This window comes from Ambystoma mexicanum, chromosome 4p, assembly GCF_040938575.1.
Source record: "Ambystoma mexicanum isolate Mex_15411 chromosome 4p, UKY_AmexF1_1, whole genome shotgun sequence".
Lineage (NCBI taxonomy): Eukaryota > Metazoa > Chordata > Amphibia > Caudata > Ambystomatidae > Ambystoma > Ambystoma mexicanum.
Window position 1 is genome coordinate 996,378,265 of NC_090927.1, and position 19,179 is coordinate 996,397,443.

Genomic DNA, 19,179 nt, shown 5'->3' on the forward strand with positions numbered 1-19,179 from the left:
CTTTATCCTGTGGTCCCATCATCCTCTGCCCGCCTGTGGCTCAGCACCACCTGCCAGTCACGTCTGCACCAAGCTATTGACCTTTAGGAGAAGCTCTCCTATGATTATTTATGTTTACGTTCACCCCATCTATGCCCCGCTTTTGGAGCTGTACCTTAACCCTGGACAGCACGTTCAGCTTTTACCACCTTGTACAAAATTGTACTAGGCATGAGGGCAAACAGTAGAACTTCATGTGGGGATGGACGTCGGAGAAAGGAAGTCTGAATGGTACTTTATTTTAAAGATTAAAATGCTTTTTAAAACAAACTATTAAACACCTGGTACGTTATGTACTAAGCACAAATAACGTATTTCACACTGTGGTCCGATCGATGTTGCCCCAGGCCAGATTTCGTAGCATGCGCATAAATCACACTCCCCAACACGACCCAAATGAGGTTGGTGCCATGGAAGGCCAGACTTTGTTGCAAAGACGGACACAAAACACATTCGTCTTGGATTGCTGGAAATTCCACATAATGATCAGCACATTTAATATCTGCTTGGTGCTACGCCAAGTCTTTTGGCGCCCACCCAGGAAGCTTGGATATATAATATTGTATTTGCTTGTGCGTTGGTAGGATGCCCTCGGATTTCTTTTACAATTTGCTGATATTTTGCTACCATGCACGCTTGCTACTCTCTAGGTTTTGTTTCATCTTCTCTTGTACCTAAAGATTTTCAGGCGAACGCGTTAACATATAGCTAGCTGCCTGGGATATTGAATTGAGTCTCCAGGCCATGGCGCACACATTGCACATTCCAAGAAAACGCTTTCTCGATTTAGGCCTCTTACATAATCTGGGGAATTAACAGGATATAAACATAGAATTAATTTCCAACAATACCTAGGTTTTCAGTATTTGGTTACATAAATCGGACCATGCTAACCACTACCTCCCGCCTGTTATTTACCAACATTCACCTTTTTACCCAGTCTTATCTTGACTGGATCACGCTCTGCCCTAGGCTTGCAGGCCAAGAATTAATATTCTGCATCATGGCCTGCAGTGAAGTGCAAATGTGTGGCTGGGCAAATTAGCCAGTAAACGTACAGGGTTTACCTCTGCACATTTCAAGCCCCTCTTCCATCCTAAACATTAAATCGTCTGCTAATCTCTTATTTTCTAAATCTGCTTCGGAACATAGTCAAATTGTTCACAAATACTTTAGGTCACACCCTTCTGTTGTGCTTTATAGATACATGGTCCAGGGAGCATTTCCGATATGCATCCTTGTCGCAACACGTTCTCCACTTACTACATTCCTCCCCACCTTTGGTCTTTGGCACCTGCTCTCTCTTCCCTGTCCTCTTTTCCTTCTGCAGACTAAAGTCTGGAAACGCTTGGTGGGGACACAATTCATCACATTTTCCAAGAAGCATAGGTGCCCTGAGACTACTACATTAGTGACTTTGTGCAGTAGAAAAGCTGTGTTCCTCCAGCATGGGGTCTGGCATGGATTCACATGCTCATGAATATTCCCCGTCGACAGGCCAGGAATCCTCGGTATAGAAAAAAATCAGTATCAGTTTCGTTTCTGATCTGTCTTTCTTAGTAGTAACCAATCACTGGTCTCTGGGTCATACTGCCCCCAGCCAATGACTGCCCTCTCCCTAAGCCCCGCCTCTGGCAGCCATCATCAGATTTTTACCGCACGTTCAAGTGTTGGGAGTCCTCGTGCTGTAGCTCTCGAGCTTTTGCTGCATTTTCACACTTTTTTCTGGAGATTTTTCTCATTTTTCGGTTAAATAGAGCCTCAAGCTCCACCGTTTCTACATCCGATCAATGGGGATCCGTTTCGGAGTTTTCTACACCCCTCAAGGGTGAAGATTTCGTCAAGTTACGCTTTTGGAGGATTCCAGAAGTTCCGAGACCTACCCCGGACATGGCCCAGGAGAAAGGAAGCTCGACGCCCGGGAAGCTGTTCAGGACCTGCCCTAGATGCCAGCTTCAGAATGTTTTCAAGGAGGACGAGCATTCGTTATGCCTCTGTCTCCATGAGGACAAGACGCACACGGAGAAGGACTGCGCGTTTTGTGGGAAGATGTCGGAGCGGACCATGAAGGATCGCCACCTCCGTCTCGCCAACTGGCTGGAAGGGAAGAGCCTGTCAGGCGAGAAGAAGAAAAAGAAGTCCGAGCGGTCTTCTAAGTCCAGTGAGGGTGCCCCGGTGACGGGGGCCCAACAAAAGGCTAAGCACCGCGAGTCCGCGGGCTCCGAACGGTTGGGCTCCTTGGCTGCCAGGCAGGGCGCATCCTCCCTGGCGCCATCAACCATGAGCCGACGCTCTGGCTCAGGTAAGAGGAAGTCCGAGAACCCGGCGAAGCTTCTGGAGAGGCCCCGGTCGATCTCGAAGATTCTGGCAGAGGGGGAGCGAGGCTCGGACCCTCCCCCAATGTGAAGGCCCCAAGCGTCCAGAAGGTGACGATGGCCTTAATTCACCCTGCTAAAACCTCGATTGAGGATGTCGCCGCGGCCCTGGCTCAGCCTGTGGAGGCTACACCAGTGGAGGCGCCCTCAGGACCCAGAGTCTCCCTGCCACCGCGGAGGGAGTAGTCTTTCAGGCCCATTGAGAAGACCCCCACGAAGTCCTCGTTGGAAAAGGTGGGGGAGGGGCTGGTGGCCATCGTGGATACGGACACGACCTCTGAAGAAGAGCTCATTGAAGTCATTGAAGAGGCCCAGCCCATCGGGAGGGATCCCGACGAGGGCGACGACGGGAGCGACGGGGTCGCCGACAAGGCTCCTCAAGAGCACTCGCGCCCGTCGTTTCCGGCGCCACAGGACACTTTGGAAGCCATTTTGTCAGCGATTCAGTCCTTTTGTTCAGAGATAAGGACAAGGTTGCCCCTCCCCCCGACGAAGGTACCTGAGCCAGACCCGACGGGGGAACCGGAGCCAGGACCTTCGGAAAGTCCACCGCATAAGAAGAGGACGACGCATCCTACGCCACCTCTCCCACCTCTGCGGCCTGCTTTGCCTTCCCCCCGGTCTACTACCCACGGGGATGATACAGGCACGGACACGGCTACGACAGGTACAGATGACGATGGAGGCGACGACGGGACGTGTCCCCAGTTGCCCCCTACTCGGGCGCCCCCGCCCGACGAGATTGGATCCTTTCATGCCATGATTTCCAAGGCATCCGAGCTCTTCCAGCTCTGCCCAGAAGAGAAGAGGAAGGAAGGGTTCCTTTACCAACGGCGCAAGGCTAAAAGGAAGACGGTCCTGGCCGTACCGCTTCTTGATGACATCTGGGATGAGGGGCTCGCCCTCCTCAAGAACCCTGCCACGGCGCCGGCGAAGAGGGACCGGTATGAGAAGAAGTACCGGGTCCCTGACGCTGCCCCCTTGTGCCTTCGGGCTCAACCTACCCCGGATTCGGTCGTCTCCGAGGCGGCAAAGAAGAAAGCTGGGGGGGCATCGGCCTCGACATCTACCTCCCCGCCAGACGGCGAGGGCAGGAAGTTGGACACGATGGGACGGCGGATCATCTCATCCGCAGCGACGACTATCAAGGCGGCCAATGCCCTGGCTATCCTAGCCCGCTACGACAGGGAGTTGTAGTTCAAAATCGCCCCTCTGTTGGACTTCCTTCCGGACGCCAAAAGGGCTGAGGCCCTTGAAATCCTACATGAGGGTGAGATTGCTTCGGACCACGCCATCACGGTGGCAACGGACATCGCCGACACCGGTTTCCGTCCGTTGGGCAACAGCGTTTGCTTGAGACGACGAGGATGGCTCAAGGCCACGGATTTCTGCCAGGACGTGCAAGCCAAGGTTTTGGACATGCCCTTCGACGGGAACAACCTGTTTGGGAAGGCGGTTGATGAGTCCCTTCAGGCCATCAAGACAGACACAGAGACTGCCCGGGCACTGGGAGTGCTCCAACGACGACGGCCGTCCTTTTGGAGCTCCGGAGGCAGACAAGGTGCCTCCAAGAGATCCGGCAGTGGCTCCTCCACGTACCGCCAAGCTGCAAGATCTTCGTCCCAGGAAGCCTACAGGGAACGCAGCAAGTCGGGTGGTGCCCGTCGTCGTCAACAGGGAGGTCAAGGAGGCAAGGCGGCCTCCAAACAAGATTGAACCGACCGTGGGGTCCCCCCGACTGTTGGGTGCTGGACGCCCTGGCCCAAAGGCACGCCCTCGAGTTTCAGAAGAAGTGCCCTTGCGTTCCACCCGTGGCCAGGAAGGAAAATCACGTCCCTCAACTACTGTTGGAAGTAAGGGCGATGCTCAAAAAGGGTGCCATCGAGCTCGTCCCAAAGAGGCTGCGGGGCTCTGGAGTTTACTCAAGGTACTTCCTCGTAAAAAAGAAGACAGGAGGATGGCGCCCCATCCTGGACCTACGACGACTGAACAAGTACATCAAGGCACAGAAGTTCTGTATGGTCACCCTTCAGCACGTGCTGGGACAGCTGGAGGAGGGCGATTTCCTGTCGTCGTTGGACTTGGAGGATGCATACTCCCACATTCCCATTCTAAAAAGACACCGAAAGTTCCTCATGTTCGTGGTCCAAGGGCGGCACTACCAGTTCAAAGCCCTCCCGTTCGGATTGAAGTCAGCACCCAGGGTGTTCACCAAGTGCCTCGCACCGGTGGCGGCGCGGCAGCGCCTACAGGGGATCCACGTCTACCCCTACCTGGACGACTGGCTCATCCGGGCAAGGACAAGGGAGCTCGCTGTGGAGCACGCTGCGAAGACCGTCCAGCTGCTCACGGACCTGGGATTCTCCATCAACTTTCCAAAATCCCACCTGGTTCCGTCGCAAGTCGCCCTGTTTCTCGGAGCCGAGCTCGACACAGTGGCGCGGCTGGCCTCGCTGTCGGAGGAAAGGACCAGGACCATTCTGGGCAAGGTGCAGCGTCTGCTGGCCATGGACATGGCCAGGGTAAGGTCTATCAAATCCCTCCTCGGGATGATGTCCTCCTGCATTTATCTGGTGCGCCTTTGCAGGCTTCGGATGCGCCCCTTACAAGAGTTCCTCGACGCCCGCTGGGTCCAGTCGACGGGCAGCTTTGAGGACAGGATCCCTCTCAACGAGACGTTCCGTCAGGCGATCCGGTGGTGGGGTACCCGCTCCCATCTGTCGGCGGGTACGGACTTTCAGACCCCAGCTCACCAGGTGATGGTGACGACGGACTCCTCCCTGGAAGGTTGGGGAGCGCACTCCGGAGATCTTCACGCGAGAGGCCTTTTGGCTCCCGGAGGAGAAGTCTCTCCACATCAACATCTTGGAGCTCCGTGCAGTGTTCTGGGCCCTCAGGTCCTTTCTTCCATCCCTCAAGGGCAAGGTGGTGAGCATCTTCACCGACAACACCACCACGATGTTCTACATCCGGAAGCAGGGCGGAACCAGGTCCCCTGCCCTATCCAAGGAAGCCCAGGATCTGTGGCATTGGGCCGTCGCCCAGGGGATGTTTGTGGTGCCTCTTCATCTGGCAGGAATAAAAAACACGATTGCCGACTCACTCAACAGGGAGCTGCGCTCGTGCCACGAGTGGGAACTACGCCAGGATCAAGTGGATCGACTCTTCCGACGATGGGGCGAACCCCAAATCGATCTCTTCGCGACGGCGACGAATTCCAAGTGCCGGAGGTTCGCCAGCAGGTTCCCCCAGCCGAGGAGCATGGACGATGCTTTCTCATTCCCCTGGGGCGGCCTATTTCTTTATGCGTTCCCTCCGCTGCCGTTGCTGCTCCGGCTCATCAACCAGCTCAAGAGGTCCCGGTGCAGGATGATCCTCATTGCACCGGCGTGGCCGAGACAGATCTGGTTCCCGGACCTTCTGGACTTAACGTCTCCACCAGTCAAGCTGCCGACGGACGCAGACCTTCTCTCCAGAGAAGGAGGCGCCATTCTTCACCACAACCCGGAGTCGCTGAACTTGCAGCCCTGGCTCCTGCAGCACTAGAGTTTGGAGGATACGACATCCCGGCCGACTGCAGAGAGGTTCTCTCAAAGGCCAGGGGTCCTCAACTCTCAAGTGCTACGGACATAAATGGAAGTGGTTCTCTGTCTGGTGCCGTGCACAGAAGATTAACCCTCTGCGGATTACGGCCCCTCAAGTACTGCCGTACCTACTGTTGCTGGCCAAAGCTGGACTGGCTCACGCCTCCATCAAAATACATCTGGCTGCAATCTCCCGATATACCAGGACTATGGGACGGGCGTCCTTGTGGTCTCATCGCCTGGTGAAAGAATTCATGAAGGGACTATTCCGATCATTCCCGCCGGTGAAGGCCCCTGACCCGGCGTGGGAGCTTAATGTGGTGCTGACCAGGCTCATGGGGGCTCCATTCGAGCCTATGCATTCGGCGCTTTTGAAGTTCCTGTCATGGAAGACAGCTTTGCTCGTGGCCATCACCTCCGCACGACGAGTGGGAGAGATCCAGGCCCTATCTTGCAAGCCTCCATACTTGACTTTTCATGACACGAGGGTGGTGCTGAGGACACACCCCTCCTTTATGCCCAAGGTGCCATCGGACTTCCACCTTCGTCGCCGGTCGAGAGGACTTTGCACTCGCTGGATGTAGCTAGAGCGCTGAAGTTCTACGTGGACCGCACAAAGAGTTTTCGGAAGACGTCACAGCTGTTTGTGAACTTTGGGACTGTGAATCAAGTGAAGGCTCTCTCGAAGACTTCCATTTCCAGATGACTCTCTGGCTGCATCATGCACTGTCACCTGTAGGCAAACCGACCGCTGCCCGGCCGTCCGAGAGCCCATTCGACCAGAATGATCGCTGCTACCACGGCGTTCCTGTCTGGTGTGCCCCTGCTGGACATCTGCAGGGCTGCGACGTGGAGGTCGATGCACACCTTCACAAGATTCTACTGCGTCGATCGGGACTCCAGGGATGAGTCCAGGGTCGGCCAAGCAGTGCTGCGCAACCTGTTCGGCTAAGGTGAGCCTGGTGAGGAGGTAAGAGTTGCTTAATGTTGAGCCTGTTGCCACTTCCCGTGGTTGTGCATGTGTGTACTGCCATGTATTCTCTTATTCATGAGCATGTGAATCCATGCCAGACCCCATGCTGGAGAAGGAACAAGTTACTTACCTGTAACTGTTGTTCTCCAGCATTGGTCTGGCATGGATTCACATGCGAACCCTCCCGCCTACCCTTCTGCGGCTCTTCACTTGGTCATACTGCCACTTTACGTGCTACCAAATCTGAGGATGGCTGCCAGAGGCGGGGCTTAGGGAGAGGGCAGTCATTGGCTGGGGACAGTATGACCCAGAGACCAGTGATTGGTTACTACTAAGAAAGACAGATCAGAAACGAAACTGATACTGATTTTTTTCTATACCGAGGATTCCCGGCCTGACGACGGGGAATATTCATGAGCATGTGAATCCATGCCAGATCCCATGCTGGAGAACAACAGTTACAGGTAAGTAACTTGTTCCTTGCCTCACCTCCATGAAGACATCATGCACGGGGCTAGTGGCCAGTTGCTTGTCACCAGAATTTTAAGCTCAGCTACTGGGGAAAATTCAGGCCTGGATTTTTTAAACCACCAGTCAGACTTCTCAAACTGTTGCATGTGCAATTTGCACCTGTTGAAAGAGTGACATTTTTGTAGGAGATGAAAAAAGTTGTCCAGTTGTTGGTTGGTGATGACATTTTTTATTTCTGAAACAGTGGGCCCTATGCTCTGTGGTTGACCATCCCTTCTATTCTAAGGTTGTGGTCACGGGCTGTCAATGCAGCGCTTTTGAGTGACTGGGTTTAATGACGTTCACTGGTTATTCACATGCATTTGCACCCTGGCACCAAGAACCAAGCGTCTGGAAAAAAACACAACATACATTTTATATTGCAGAATTCCCTTGTCGGATGTAAGCGTTCAGGTTTTGTATATCTTGAATGGGTATGGAATGATATGGACAGAAGTAAGTGTCCAAAGACATGTGGCCATATTGAATGGGATCGTGATGTTTTATGTGCTTATTTTCATTTCTGCATTTGATTGTTTTTTTATAGAATTTTCCTGAAAAAGATCTACTCCATTGTCCATCGAAAGAAGCAATTGAATCGCATTTCATGGCTTCGATTAAGGAAGCAGATGCTTTAAAGCATAAAAGTCAAGTCATTAATGAGATGCAGAAGAATCACCACAAGCAACTCTGGATGGGCTTGCAAAACGGTACTCTTATTGGCTTGCCTCCATTGTGCTCACTGCATGCAAGTAGGCCATGTTCCCTAGCTATACCTCTTTGTGCTAAAAAAGGTGGGCAACTTTATGTGCCACGTCTAGTGGGGAATACTAGATTGCACACTTTTTTATGGACTCAAGACCCACTCTTGTCTTTATTCTCATAGGATCCGTGTGGTCACATGGAACTGCAGATCTTGATGGGTTTATCTTTGACTGAGAAAAGTTTCAAGGCTACCTAAACATTTAAGGTGTTAGGATTTCACTACACAGTACTGTTCTGTTCAACAATAGAGCATGTCTGTCTTGTTGATCCAGGAAGTAGTTATATGATCAACCAGTCATTTAGCAGTGTTTCTTGCAATGCAAAAATAGAATAATTATAAGGCCGCTCAGATGTTCAAATATCACATTTGCGCCACAGCAAGCATTTATACTCTGCAGTTATCACATTTTCAGAGCATTCATCACACCTAAGTATTACACAGCTCATGTATGCAGCAAAGGTATACAGCATTGTGCACATTTTTGAAACAACTAGCACATCGACACAGCACACAAAATGGAGCATCTATCGCAAAGTTCTCTTCATATAACCATATTACCCAGAACATGACCCCTACTCCGACACACAAAGCCCAGAACTGAACACATCTCCACAATTCTTAATCAGCACCACTTCTCCCTCTCCTTTTACACACACATGCACATGTTTTTCTATAGCGCCAAGCAGCTCCTGGTATATCCATGCATATTTCCACAGCACCCAGCACATGTTTCGGGAATATCCCCAACACACTACCACACTAGCACAGTACCAAGCGCACTTGCCAGCACATCTTCCCATCACCAAGCACTCTTGCACTCCTCATACACTGTTCCATGTGTTAAAATCTTGGCAAAAATGGCCGTGAACACAAAATATCGCGTCAAAAAGGCAAGGACACCGCGCAAACCCTGCAATGGTGTAATGGGGTACACCTTTAACAGGTCAAACCACAGCATTTTTGCTGAGATTTCTTTATTTTGTTCAGTCGTCATTTTTGCCGCGATTTTATCACTGCATACCTCATAAACACAGTACAGCATACAGTGTATGTCCAAAGCACATTTCCCAAGACTTGTAATCATCACTTGAATGCAGCGTTTTGTGAATGCACAGTTCAGCACGTGTACACTGCATCTGAACATATGCAGTCCCCTGGGGTACAGGCAGAGGTGTTGCTGGGTAGGGTGGGGGGGTTATCAGGGGGCTATAGCCCCAGGTCTTTTGGTTGTGGCCCCGGATAGAAGCTCAGGGGCTAAAACCAAAAGGCTAGCTAGCCCTGAGTCCCAACAGCCCCAACATTACTTTAGCCCGAGATCTTTTCCAGACCTAGCAACATGTCAGAGTACAGACAGGGACGTTGACTACCAAAATGCTAGGGGTAGCGTAAGTGACATCACTGCCCTGATGATTCCACAGGAAGTGATGTCACTTGACCTTTGACCCAGATGGTATCAGTTCCTCTTTAACCCTAGTGACATTACCGAAAGTTGCTTGCAGGAGTAAAAAAAAGTACATAAACGTAAACATTTTAAAGTGCCAAATACGTATTGAAGCAGACAATAATATTTTAGATAACAACCACATTTTAACATCCATAAGCCCTGGATGGGGTCATGATATAATAGGGTTAGACTCAATAGTACAACATAGGCCAAGGCAATAATGGTTCCACCATCGGGTTCACCATTAGAATATTTGAATATATCTTTAAGCAATAATTATGACAAAGCATTGAACAGTTTTGGGGAGTACTGATAACCGATTCTTGCTGAAACGGACCCAGACAAGCTTACATTGGTGGACAGCCTGGTGAAGATGTACAACAAAATCAAAATTGTAAAATGGGGAAAGATATATACAGCGAATGACATTGTATAAACTGCAAAGGGTGCTAACCACACACCTCAGGACATATAAAGAAATGAGATTCCTAGAGACGAAATATAATTACAGTTATATGCACTTTCATTTGAACTTACTGGGCTCCCTACAATGGTGGGGTCCTATAAGTGGGATCCTTTGTCAAGATCAAGAAAAATTGTCTGCTCTGTAAAAACCCGGGGGAAGCAGAAATGCTAAAACATTGCTTGATTGGCTAGTAGCGCAACACTAGGGTTGGGGAAATGTGGTTGGGAAAGTTCATAAGGAGATTAGAGGATTTAAATAGTGAAGTCAAGTGAACAAGGCTCTTGGATGGATACTCTATCTCAATGACAATTGCTTTAGTGAATATTTTAATATACTCAAAAATTGGGAGAAATGTTTTTCTCGATTAGTTCACCATTATGAAGTAGGTAATTGAGTAATTTGTCAGATAGGTGCAAAATGTAATCTTGGCGGTTAGAAAGGGAGGCCCTGATAGGTATATAGAATATATTAATTTGTATTGTGTTGAATTAATCTCTGTAATGTTTGTTTTAGAATGTTGTGCCTGAATTAATTTATTGTCATTTGTAATGAATGAAGTTGTGCAGTAAATGATTAAAACGTGGTGTTTTTAATAAACTATAAACACAAACCTAAATAGTCCACAGCACTGACATAGATATGCCACATCAGCATTTTATGGCCAGTTGCACATTATTTCAATTATAGCTGCATGTCGGGTATTGTCATTATATGAAAAGTAGATCCCCTACATTGCCAGTTGCTGCAATAATACACTATCCAAAATCCATTAGATGCAATTCACTTTCAGTACACAGGAGCATTAATGCTTTAATAATATTGATTTGTTTATATATATATATAGCGCTTTCACATAGCTCATTTTTACATACAATTATCATCCCAACCAAAGTTGCTACTCATTTATCAACCTCGGAAGAATGAAAGGCTGAGTTAGCCTTGCCAGGATTTGAACCTGGGACCTGCAGATCACACACAGATCACAGCAACGAGCATGCACCCGCTGAGCTATCTTACTGCTTTGCGATTAAAAATATGTAATGCCACCATAAGAAAACATGACAAAACTGCCTGCACAATGAAGGCCAGACACTTTAGAACTATTAAAAAAAGCCCTGCCACAGTAAGACGTACCTGGATTGGCAGTACCAAAATGCCTATCTAACCACGTAATAAGTTATCATAGCTGCCCAGAAAAATATACAATGCCACCGTAAGGATCGGTTGCATCCAAATGCCAGTAGCCAGGTAATTACATGCATCATGATTGCTTTATCAGAGATGCCCAATACAAAATGTCCGCTGACCAGTGGTTTGGTACTCTGTGGAAATACTTTTAACCCACCTAAGAGCTGACCACTTCAATTATTTTCAGCTCTATAATCAACCTAGATGATGTAATATTTACTTCACAAAACAGTACTAACACAGCTTTGATTTATACATTGTGATTAGTTATCTGTAAAAAATCATAATATCCATATTCTGTTCATTTATTGTACTATGAATATGTTAGATCTAAATCCAGTCCTTGGACTGGTTCTGCAGAATAAAAGCAACTTGTTTTGAGCACGAAAGCAATGGCTCAGGGTACATGTATGGAACTTACATTCAGAGTAAAATAATCCTACTATTTTGGATACTCAGCTTACTTTTTGAAGCATTATTTGAAAATGATATGCTGATACAGCACAGTACAACACTCCGATTTAGGTTAGAGTGAAAAGCATACCTATGTGGTTGGAGCCCCCCTTTGTTCTCTACAATACAAAATGTCAAGCCACAGTAAGAAATGGCTAATCTACCTGCAGCAAAATACTAGTCTAGACACATAATACCATTTATGATGCTCACTTCATTATAGATGCCCAGAAAATTATGCCATGAAGCAGTAAGAAGTGGCTAGGCTGGCTGCACCCAAATGCCAGTCTAGACAGGTAGCAACACGTATCATGCTAACTTTATTATAGATGCCCTCTAAAAATGTCAGCGCACAGTAAAACATGAATAAACTAGCTGCACCCAAATGCCAGTTTACAGGTAATAACACATATCCTACCTGCTTTATTATGGATGCCCATTATGCGATAGGGCGCCCCCCCTGCCGACACCTCCCCTATATCTCCAACCCCAAACTCAGTCCCTTGGCCCAGGATTACCTCCATGTCCCCCTTCCTCGTCCCAGTACTTGCATATGAGGCAAGGTGCTTCATAGACAAGTACTGGGATGAGGAAGAGTAGACTGATATGCAAATGGATATTTCCCATCTGTGAAAGGCACAGTGAGAAAAAGCAATGGCTGCGAACTCTCAAGTGGTTAATAACCACTGAACAGGTTATCAAGCCTTGTTCTATCGAGAGAGGGGTGCCCGCTACCTTTGCAAACCAAATTTCAAGGAACCTGGGATTGGTAACCCTAGGTCTCCTGGGGGCAACCAGACATGGTCTCCTTCTCACTGTGCTTAGAGAGGCATCAGCTTCACCTCACTGATGATCCCCAACAAGGGTGAAACACGTGTATGGGGTTGCTGGTGGTACTCTCGTTCAGGTTGGAATTGCCATTGCATTTCGGTGCTGGACTGCCCCTGGGCAGGACAAAGACTGATATGCAAATGGATATTTCCCATCTGTTAAAGGCACAGTGAGAAAAAGCAGTGGCTGCAAACTCTCAAGTGGTTAATAACAGGTTATCAAGCCTTGTTCTATCGAGAGAGGGGCGCCCGCTACCTTTGCAAACCATAGGTCTGTAATGAAGATTACAGGCAAGTAATCTAGGTATTGAACACAAGCACACCATTCACATGCTCATTTATACTAAACCCATCCACCATTCACTCCCACACCGAGCCACCCATACATCATGAACTCACTCACACATATTACATAATCTACATATACATATACATAGACCCACCTTTCATGCACGCGCAGACACACATTTATAAAAATCACCACTTTCCATTGTTGCTCCGACGACGAACTCCTCTGCAGGCAGGCCTATCTCCTGTGCTCCATGCGCACAAGGAACCAGCTCTGGTTCTTGTCATGCGCAGAGCAGGGGAGACCTTTCCTTCCGTGTCCTGTAGGGGGTGGAAAGAGAGGGTTCTTTTTGAAGTCAGTTTAACTACAAAAAGAAATTAAAACCGTGATGGAAATTCATGTAAAGGGGCCTCTTTACTTTCAGTTTCTCTGCCTCTGCAGACCCAGGGGTCGCACAGGCAGAGCCAGGGGTTGCACAGTAGTTGGCAGGGGTTGCAATTTCGACCCATGGCGACCCCAATTGAGGGGTTGCAATGCTTCTGTAGAACAAGGCATATACGGGTAGCACAAGATCCACTGGTGTAGCACAAGTTCTTACTGGTATGTCATGGGAGACGTGTTTCCCAGCCTCATAACAACAAGCACTACACTAAGCATGCCATTTAAACAAAACTGCAGTCAAATGGGGATGATGAACTGCACACACGTTTGTACTTTATTGCAAAGACCATTTAAGTAAAATCTTTATAAACTGAACTCCACTGAAGAGGGTCTTAACCTAGTTCTGCCAATTTTACTCACTAAACAGGTCATTTAATCAATATCAAGTGAATTAACTGTAGTCAACACATTTCAAATTACCAAGTGAACCAACCTTCACCCCTTATCAGACATAATACCCCTAGCAAGCTCACCTCCCATTTTTCCACACGCAGTCTTATGAAATAATTTACAGAACTGATATTCATGCTTAAAACCTCCAAATCCTTTAAGCGATTAAAAACATAGTTGGACATGTTGGCTTTGCCAGTGTCTTTTTATCCTGATGCTCCTACGTGATCATCCTTTTCTTCTCTATATAATTAATGGAAACTGCAGACTCGGAGCTGTTCAAGTAAGGCACAATATTAACTCGTTTTTTGTATTACTATAAATAAATACTTTAATGTGATATAGATTGAAAAAAATTCAAACTTTACACATATTACTTTTACATAATCAAATACAGAATACAAAAAAAATAATAAATCAATTATATAAAAAATAGAAAGGGAACTCCATGATAAAACACATTTTAAATCATTTCAGTCATTTAAATCCGAATATCCATCACATTTTCAATCTGAAGCCATACATTATATAATGCAATAAAAAGATGCATATTCGCTGTATTAGTACAGTATAGCCAGAATTGATTTTCCGGTATGAATTCCAGATTATGGGCAAATTCTCCTAGATACTTGACAATTGTGGGTCTCATTATGGTGCATTCAGTTAGTAGATGCTTGGCTGTCTCCAGACTTTCAGGTAGATTACATATACGACATATTCGTCCAACAATTGAGATCTTTTCCCTAGGTCCCACATTACACATGGTCGGAAGTTGCTCCATACGGAAAAGAATAATAAACCGTCTTAGCCTTGTTGAGGGGCATAGGTATAGATATGCCTGAGGTTTCATAAAGTTGTAGAGTCGATACTTTACAAAAGCACAAGACTTTAGACACCCTAGATGAGAAAAGTTCTCCAACCAATCCCAGAGATCTATCTTTTTCCCCAGTGCTATCATGACCTCTTGGGAAATAGATGTCCCTCTGTCTGTCCAGCCAATATCTCTCAGAAATTGGGTCATACTTTTCTGAAGAGGAGAGGTAGTATCTTTTTTGCTTATTTCTATCTGCATGGTGACCAGCATAGGGTTCAGAGAACTATTCTTCATCTTGAGATAAAGGCCCACCCTCTTTTTCAGTACCATTGCTTTAAGTGAGGGTAAACCCAACTCCAGCCTTATGAGGGCCATAGGAACACTAGGGGGTAACCCCAGAATGCGTCGCCAAAATTTTCCCTCCACCACTTGCAGCCAAGCTAAATCATAAGAGATTAGTGCTTCCAAGCCATACGTAATCATAGGTGCAAACACCTGTATATACAGGTGTCTCGTCCCCCATAATGTGAAGCCAGCCTGCCTCCTGGTAAATGACGCAATTAAGGCTGTAACTTGCTGAGCCCTAGTTCTCCTATTTTGTCTACATAAAGAGTAATCACCCCATTGTTCAATTTCAACTCCTAAGTAGCGATAGGAAGGGGTGTAGAGTATATTATTATTCTGCACCCAAAGCTCAACACGAGAGACTTATTTCTTCGTGAATCTAATCACTTTGGTTTTGTCTAGGTTAACAGCTAGCCCATTAATCTTTGCGTACTCCCATAATGCTACTGCTGAGCGCCTAATACCAGCAATAGTGTTGTCGAAAATGACCAAATCATCAGCATATGCCAATACTGCACATGCTGTATCTCCTACTTTAGGTGGACAATTATTCACTTCGGACAACACTATTGGGATATCATATACATACAGATTGTATACCAGTGGAGCAGTTACACATCCCTGTTTTACCCCCCTATCTTGTCTCACTTGTCTAGTCAAGGATCCTTCTTGATTTAGTCTGAGGCACACCGTGGTGTTATAGTGCAGCTGTCTTAAATAGTACAGCAGACTAGGCGGGCAGCCCATAACTTCCAGCTTTTTCCACAGCCTGGCTCTGGGTATAGAGTCGAATGCAGCCTTAAAGTCAATATATAGGGCGTATAGCGGGGGCTGTCCCTTGGTTAGTGCCCGAGTTCGTAATGTGTCCATCACCCACAAATTATGCGTGGTAGAGAAACCACGCCGGAAACCACATTGGAACCTACTAAGAATATTAGTCTGTTCAGCCCAATTCTGTAATTCCGTGAGCAATAAAGCCGCAAAAAGTTTTCCCGTATTGTATTACTATGTTTGCCACCATTTTGTTATTTCTATTGCGCTGTTATCACCAGGTTTTCCTTTCCCACTGTTGGAATCTTATTGGCCCTGGGACGATAAACTCCGGCAGCCCTGTCATGTTTCAGGTTTGAGTTCGGCACGTTTTGCACAGATCGCTGTAGAACTTGGCTCCTTGAGCTATGTTACTGTGAAGCCGGTATTGTGCAAGTATGTTCTGTGAGATGCTGGCCCGCTCCCAAGTATTTCCTGCGCGCAACATCCTCGGTTTGATGACCTGTTTAAAGCTTTGGCTGCTTTGCTATCACTTTTGGCTACACGTTGTTTAGCCAGTTTTACTTCCAAAATGGTATGCAGGGGTGCCTTTTATGTTTACCTTTTTTAGATGATGATACAACGTTTATTTCTTTAAAGATATTTTATGTTGCTTGTCTGCACTGGTACATCTGGTCCACTGTTCGCACACTCCTGTTATGCCCAAGGCTAGCTGTTCATAACTGCATGAAAGGGCATTCATAACAGGGTGCATGCGGCAACCCCCAAAGCCATGCCACCGCCAATTGTGCGGTCAATATTCGAACTTTATTTGGACAGCCCCAAGTGCGCCAGTCACTCTTCCTTTTCTTTCCAAAAATATTTGTAGTAACTGGTGATTTCCATTGTGCCACACCGGCAATCGTAATTTTTCCTCCGCTAAAACGCTGTGACATTTAGAGTACCTGGGCCCTGTGTGTTCTGCAGTTCCCTTATAGTACATGCTTTGAGTGAATCTGTTTCTCTGCTGGGCAGACAAGTGCGTATTCCTTCAGAGTAGGTTTGATGGGGGTATGTCCAAAGCGCTGATTATACAAGACCGAGCGAAAGAGAATGTTACTGGCTTACGTGAAAATATGAGTCTTGAATTCCTTTGTAAAGATGGGCAGGATAAGTGTTCCAAAGTCGAGGACAATTTAAGGAAAAACTGCACCTACCCTGGATCATGAATCGAAAAGCTGTATTAGTTTCTTGGCCACATAAACTGGTGCTAGTCCATTAAGACACTTGAAAACACGGCAAAAGACTTTAAACACAATACTCGTGTCAACAGTGTCACAGATGGTCTTTAACTCAGACCTTCAAGGAAAATTCAAAGGGTTTTGTTAAAAAAATGGTAAGAACTGGTTTGGTATGCTGGGTGGGTTAAGGTGGGGTCACTCTAAGAGCTATCCCTCTCGCTCTCGTCTCCTGTGGGCTCCCTCCACGCTAGCCCAGGCTTCCTTGACCCCCAATGTGTTGGTATACTGGGGAAAGGTAACTCCTACTGTCCAAACGTTTTGCAGGCTAGAGGGTGAAGGCGGAAAGGCAAGTAAATCTTCTCTATATCCCTGTAGGGGGGGTCTTCCAAGGTAACGTAATGATTCCCTTGGATATGGTGTTATGTTGGTGCCAATAATAGAGGCCCTGGCCCTTCCTCTCACCCGCTCCTCGCTCCCCCCTTTCCTGCTCTGCTGAAAATGTCCCCTCTTCCCCTCCCCCACTGTTTTATCTCTCTCGATCTCCTACTAGCCCCTCTATTCTCCCACTCCCTCTCACTCTACCTACTACCTTCAGTCTCCCAGTCTTCCCTCATTACTACCTTCACTCTGACAAACAGTCTTTCACTCACTGCTTCACTCTCACAAACTGGTACCACTCTCACTACCAATATCTCACCTGCACTCTGCACCAACTCTACCAGCGACTCCTCAGCACTCAGTTCCACCATTAGTCCTCCCTCTGCGCTCTCGGTCTGCCCTCATGCCTCCAGACCTCAACACTACAATCCACTCCCCTCCTTGCTTCCCTTTTATACTGTTTGTCTTCTGCTTCCGACCTCTCCTCACCCGCCCCTCTAGTTGATTCCAGCACTCGCCTGACTGAGTCAATCTGTGCCTGCCTTTCTCCAAGGGATGAGTTTACACAGGTGAAAGTCTTTAAAGCCCTTCCCCCTTTTCGCACGGTTTCTGTAACACTCTGATGGCTTCTCTGCTGTTTCTCTGGCATGTGAGTTGTCTGCTTAGTAGGCATGCTGGAAACTGTCTGGTTGTAGTGCAGGTTCATAACTCGTGTCAGTTGCAGAGTTTCTGGTTTTGTGTTCCCCTGGCTCCGGGCCAAGTGTTATTAGTTGCACCCAGGTGTTATCTGGGAGTTGTGGTTCTGAAATAGTAAGTAAATACAGAAAACTGGGCAGAAACCATACTGTAAGGCATTGGGTGACAAAGTGGTACCAGTTATCCCATTCATAGCACCTAGGAGGGGCAGAGGGGTAGGGCTTGCCCCTCCATCACTTGACTGGGTCCAAGTACCTTACCCCACCACAACATGGAGCCAACGGAGCTCCAGTCAAACAGAAAATACTGAAACAAATCTCCTCGGACCATATATAAGATGGGCTGCAGTATCCTGGACACTCTGAAGGTTGGTAACTGAGCCAGAGGTTCAACCAACTTAAAACGTGTTGCTGTAGTCTTGCCTGGAGTTGATTAAGGCATCTACAACAACTGGGTGCATTTCCTCCCTAGGGAAAATTGGAAGGACCTGTTTCAATTGACTCATTGGAAAATGAGGGTTCTAACTACTACACCTATTTGAGTGTTAAGTCTTAGGGCAGGTTTCCAACTTTACTAGAACAAGCCACCTGATGAAAAGTTATGGGGCGGTGGGCAAGAGTTTAGATTATTCAACAAGTGTCAGGGGCCAAACAACTTAACCTCTGTTTTTGAAGAATTAAGCACAATGACACTTTCCCAATTCGGCAACAAACATGTTCCAGACCAGCTTATAACTCTGCAATGTGGTTCAGTGACTTTGACCAATATATGGGTGTCATCAGTATATGAAAAGTACAGCAAGCCCAAGAGTCCAGTAGCTTAAGAAGTGGGAACAGATAAATGCTAAAAAGGTGGACCGAAATGTAGACTCAAATTGGGGTGAGGAAAATAGACTAAAATTGTAGCAGAGAAGAAACCTAGAATTAAATTGTTCCACAAGAACACTTTGCACATGATCTGCTAAAATTTACCTGAGCCAGTCTAAGGCAAAATCATTGATGCCATTGCAGTGAGATAAAGTACTATTAATAAATCATCATGAACATTATTAAAGGCTATAAAAAAAGTCTGAGAACACGCAGGGTGAAATCGTATCACTGTCTTGGGACCATTTTGGAAGCAAAATCCAGATTGTAAAGGATTCAAAGATCAGGCTTGTCGAGGTGTTTTGCAATTGTTTCACCACAGCCAACGTTCTCGGGAATTT

The 19,179-nt window shown here is 47.2% G+C and overlaps 1 protein-coding gene across 3 annotated transcripts in view; it reads left to right on the top strand.

Moving 5' to 3' along the window:
- The window catches only part of ATG5 (autophagy related 5), a 1,002,579-nt gene that overhangs the window by 333,657 nt on the left and 649,743 nt on the right, over nucleotides 1-19,179 (top strand). For all 3 annotated transcript variants that reach the window (XM_069606579.1, XM_069606580.1, XM_069606581.1), the window contains exon 5: nucleotides 8,029-8,191. In XM_069606579.1, coding sequence (XP_069462680.1) covers nucleotides 8,029-8,191 — 163 coding nt within the window. The remainder of the gene's footprint in view (nucleotides 1-8,028; nucleotides 8,192-19,179) is intronic.